At 36.2% G+C, this 5,000-nt stretch overlaps 1 protein-coding gene across 2 annotated transcripts in view; it reads left to right on the top strand.

Annotated features, from left to right (window-relative positions):
- Positions 1-5,000, top strand: part of LOC122263302 (uncharacterized) — a 25,327-nt gene that overhangs the window by 15,390 nt on the left and 4,937 nt on the right. For both annotated transcript variants that reach the window (XM_086555023.1, XM_086555022.1), the window contains 5 exons: positions 397-552; positions 1,188-1,322; positions 1,484-2,102; positions 3,133-3,316; positions 3,790-3,910. In XM_086555023.1, coding sequence (XP_086411149.1) covers positions 397-552; positions 1,188-1,322; positions 1,484-2,102; positions 3,133-3,316; positions 3,790-3,910 — 1,215 coding nt within the window. The remainder of the gene's footprint in view (positions 1-396; positions 553-1,187; positions 1,323-1,483; positions 2,103-3,132; positions 3,317-3,789; positions 3,911-5,000) is intronic.

The following is a 5,000-nucleotide window of genomic DNA, read 5'->3' as shown; positions in this document are numbered from 1 at the left end:
TTTTGTTAACTTAAATCATTATCCAGAAATTATGTTTAAGTGGGATAATGGAGCAAAGAAATAATTTATTCTGTACTGTTAAGACTTTGCTTAAACTGTGTGGCTTGCTGTAACTCATGCCATAATTGCTCTTTTCATTATAGCAAGTATGAGAAATTATAAATGCATGGGAGATGGGAAATATTATAATGTGCTTAATTACTTTATAGAAATGTGAAGTAATCTGAAACAGCTGATAGATACACATAAGATATTTACACATGGATGACTTGCTTGGTATATAAAGGTTAACAGGCTTTCTGAGAAGAATATCATGTCTGAAAGGAAATAAGCTGTAGATTTACATGGTAGGCAAATTTCATTTATTCTTCATTATAGTACAATCCTCTCTTGCAGGCTATGGAAGCTCCAAAGAAGCAAGAGTTTTTGCGAGAACTGAGCCAAAGCTACCGACTGCTTTTACGTGTATTTAAGTACTTGTCTGTAAAGGACCTTCTTGTAGCCTCACGTGTTTGCGTCATGTGGAGAGACTTGGCCTACAGCTCATCATTGGTAAGAGAATTGTTGTTAGTGTTTTGAATATAATAATGCATTGGAAATTACTTACTTTTGTATTTATTAAGAGAATTGTTATTAAATTCTAAAGGATGGCAAAAATCAGAGCTTCATGTGCACACAGGATGGGGAAAGTTAATTTTTTGGTCTGTTATATTACACAATTATTACTGTCTTTCACGGAGGATTCCAACATAGTTGAGGAAAGTAGGTGATATATTTTAAGGGATGATATTCAGAATATAACAGTTCATGAGGTACATGACATTTAGCTGTGTACTTATATACACATATGTGCTTGAGTGTGGTTGTGTGTGTGTGTGTGTGTGTGTGTGTGTGTGTGTGTGTGTGTGTGTGTGTGTGTGTGTGTGTGTGTGTGTGTGTGTGTGTGTGTGTGTGTGTGTGTGTGTGTGTGTGTGTGTGTGTGTGTGTGTGTGTGTGTGTGTTTGTGTTTTTTGTCAGTGAGTGTTCTTTGTTGGCAGACACCTATTTATGGGGGGAAAATTCGAGTAAAAGTCATCAGATCAGTTTATATCATATCTTCCATAGAAAATTTTGATAGGCATGACAACCCTTTTTCATATCCCATTGATTTAATCTATTCCTTTTTCTTCCACTCTCCTCTTTTTCAGTGGGGAACAGTGCGACTGCGCAATGTTTGTGTAAAGGACTGGCCTCAGCTTGCACGATTTATGGAAAGGCGGAATGTTCGTAACATCGACCTGAGAAAAATGATTTTTAGACATCCTGTTCCAGAGAAAGTTGAGGTAGGTATCAAAGAAAGTGCAGAGGGGATCATCATGCTAACTCCAGTCATCAATTATCCTCCATTGTATAAGATTGCTTGTGGTTTTGTTCATAAGTCATGTTTATGTTTCCTTGTGGTTGAATAAGCCGATATTTAAACTGTTTTGAAATCTCATTCCAGCACACTTTGCATCGTTCAGAAGTCTCAAAGAGTCCCTCAAAGGAAGTGGTCTCAACAGATTTGGCTTCTTCCCCTTCATCTTGCATACAAGAAAAAAGTCCTTCCAAAAATGGATCTCCTGTTTCTAGACTATCAGATGGGAAACATATATCAGGTCTGAAGAAGTCACCAGATGGAGGAGAAAGCTTTAGATTATTACCACAAAAAGATAAATTGGTGAAGGGTCAGGTCAGTGGTGAGACTTCGGCTGATGGTAGTCCTGTTAAGGATAAGGAAAACTCATTTGACCCAAGTCTAGAAAGGAGAAAAAGTATGGAGGAAGTGAAGACAGAAATGCTTGAACAGAAATTACAAGAAAAATCAGATACAGCACATGAAGCAGAGGAAGCTATGGAGGTAACAGAGGAAGAGGGAGATTCTAGAGATGATAAGGAAACCTGTAAAAATGAAAGGATGGAAGTTGATACTGATGAATCAGTAAAGAAGAGCAAGGTGTCTCCACAGAGTCCAGATAGTGACAGAAGACCAACTGGTCCTGTAAATGAAAGCATAGAAGATAAGCAGATTGTTGATGCAAATGCAAGTAGAATGAAAAATACGATCCCCAGAACTGAAGGAGGTAAGGAAGAAGATTTCAAAGCTTGGTGTAAGATTACTGACTCATAAGCAAAAACCAGTAACATACTGTTTATTTTTTCATAACTCATTTCACAAATTATATGCAACACTTTCTTGATATTGATGCAGTCTTTAGTAGTTTTGAAAACTCCTTTGAGAAAATATCTTCTGTCCTGTGTATTAGAATAATTTATTGCATAAGTAATCAAAAGTGCACTAGCCACTATGCCAGAGTTAATCAAGGTCGCTTCCATCAGACACAAATCAGATGTGAAGGGATCGTGTTACTTTCCCCATATCCTTGATTCTGGACAAGGCCAGTTATTGGTTTATAATAATGGCATGGAAAAATGATGGTATAGGCTGACTGTAGAAGGCTGTAGCTCAAAAATTATGATATGTCTTTTCCACAAATTCCTTTGCTCCATCTCTGACCTTTCCTCTTGGACTTGTAAAGGTGTTTATTGAGTATTAACCCTATGATGACGGTGCGTCACACTCATGTGACACAGCTAAATTCCCGATGCTGGGGCATCATGCCAGTGTGACATTTCCAATGCAATATTGTAATGGCCCGGCGTAGGGGTTTTCGCGTAGTGTGTGCCCTGTCGGGAAAGAGTTAATGGTTCATTCCCTCATGTCTTTGTATTAGAAAAGGCACCTCTGAAAAGTTACAAAATGAGTTAGCATAATTAGTGTTGTTGTTGTTTCTTCTTCTTCTTCTTCTTCTTCTTCTTCTTCTTCTCTTCTCTCAATTTGCCAATATAGAAAGCTTGGGCAAAAAAGTAGATACATGGAAGCATGGGAGGGGTCCACTACAGCAATCACACCAAGAAATTATTGGTCCTGAAATGTCTATAACCAAGAAGTTTTGCATTTTTTCAACAGTGATTGACAGATTGGGGAAAGAAAGTATTAATTCACATTGTTTATGATTTTACTCAACCAGAAGCTGCTTTCTTTCTTGTTATAGATTATAGTTTTGACCTTAGTAAGAATTCAAGACTATTGCTTATTTGATTGTTTAACAGGCCACAGAAGAATAGAAAAAGATATTTGGGATGACATCTGTGGAGCAATGGGCAGTATACACTGCCTAAGAGGAGTGATTCTCCCCACCTGCAGGGCTGAAGTATTGCAACTTTTGCTCACACGATGTAAACACCTCACATCAGTTACTGCCACAGAACTAAGAGAGCCATCAGGAATTTCAAAGTAAGCATTCGTTTTTAGTTTCAATAATGGTGATATCTACTCTATACATACAATTTATAAGTGGCATTTTTTTTTTAATGCCTGTTACTAAGTCCAATTGAAAAATGTGACTGCATGATATATGCTACAGTAGTTTCTCTAGAAATCAATGGGAAACACTTTGATGAAATCATTAAGGAAACCTAGTGTTAATAAAATGACTTATCAACTTGCTGTGTACATCGTAGACCTGTGCAGTTAAACGTTGCAAGTTCTTGTGTTCATTTTTACTTGTCATTCGAAGGAAAGTGTTTCATAAGTTTAGTTAATATTTGTAACCTTTCAGTTGTATAGACTCTTTTCCCTTGTTTGTAAAACAGTATATAAGTTCTCATCTCATAATCCAGCATATACTTGCAACTTTATTGTTATTTTTTAATATAAAAGTCTAAATGTTTGTACTTATCATTTTGGTAATTCATTTTTCTATCCAGATTTGACCCAGCTTACCTAATGGAAGTACCACATCTAGAAGAACTCAGACTGGGGTCCACACAAAATTTTTTGCTCACTTCAAATTTTAACTTCATTAAACTTCAAAAGTTAAAAGTTTTGGTAAGTATTTTTAAAGGATAAAGGTCCAGAGGCTTGTTTAGAGCTGGACTTTGATATATATTCTGTTACCTTTTACTTTTTGACTAACCCTTTGCCAATGGGTCTCCTAACATCATATGAAACTGGCAGTCAGGACAGAGGGTCTAACTCTAGTGGCATCAGCTGAAAATTTGAGGGACAGGGTTAATGTTTTCTCTGCCCTCTTGGCAGTGCAGACTAGCCTAAAGAATATTTTTCCATAAATCCATCACAAAACGAGGGTTTAATCTGACTTTGGAACCTGTAACCATAATATTTCATGATTGTGTGCACACTTCAACTATGAACAGAACTCAGTGTCACGTCATGTACCCATTGACACCTGTCTTTTAAGCCTAAGCAGCTGTACCATGTATGTCATGATATCGGTCCGCAATGGGTTAACACTAGTATATAGTCTTGCCTTGGCAATTGATGTTTTGATAGATTTTGTCATTATGTGAACCTATGTGAAAATCTTTTGTGTATATATATCCTCTATATATAATTGTTCTATAGTTATATATTCATGTTCCTATTCTTTCTAATCTTTCCTTAGTCTTGTGAAATGGCATACACTTCCTTGAAAAAGGTATGAAAGAGAATGAATAATCCTACTTTGCAAGATATGTAACCAACGTTTCAATATATAAGATTTGATATCAATAACACATCTTGCACCATGAAGTTATTTCATCTCATTCATACTTTTTCAGTATTTGCCCTAATTAATTCTTTCCATACATTTCTCAGTGAACTCTGGTTACTCATCCACATCCTGAAATAATTCCTATTTATCCTAGACTACAACACTCCATTCAGGCTCCAAAATTGCCCCTTATAAAGTAGTTGATTCATGCATTTCAAAGATGCAGTATTTTCTGTTTGTTTAGCTTTCATGTGGCTAGCTAGCTAATCAGCATGGCTTAGCATTTATGCAATACTTTTTTTTTAATGATACCCAGGATCATATACTCTTCCTTTACATTAACTTAGATATACATAAAAGCAATCATGTTGGTATTTAAGTGACAGGAAGAAACATTGACCTTTGAACCTGATAAATTATGAA

This window comes from Penaeus japonicus, unplaced genomic scaffold, assembly GCF_977035675.1.
Source record: "Penaeus japonicus unplaced genomic scaffold, GWHDUDI00000001_assembly GWHDUDI00000030, whole genome shotgun sequence".
In the NCBI taxonomy this organism is placed as follows: Eukaryota; Metazoa; Arthropoda; class Malacostraca; order Decapoda; family Penaeidae; genus Penaeus; species Penaeus japonicus.
This window is presented reverse-complemented; position numbering and strand designations above follow the sequence as displayed.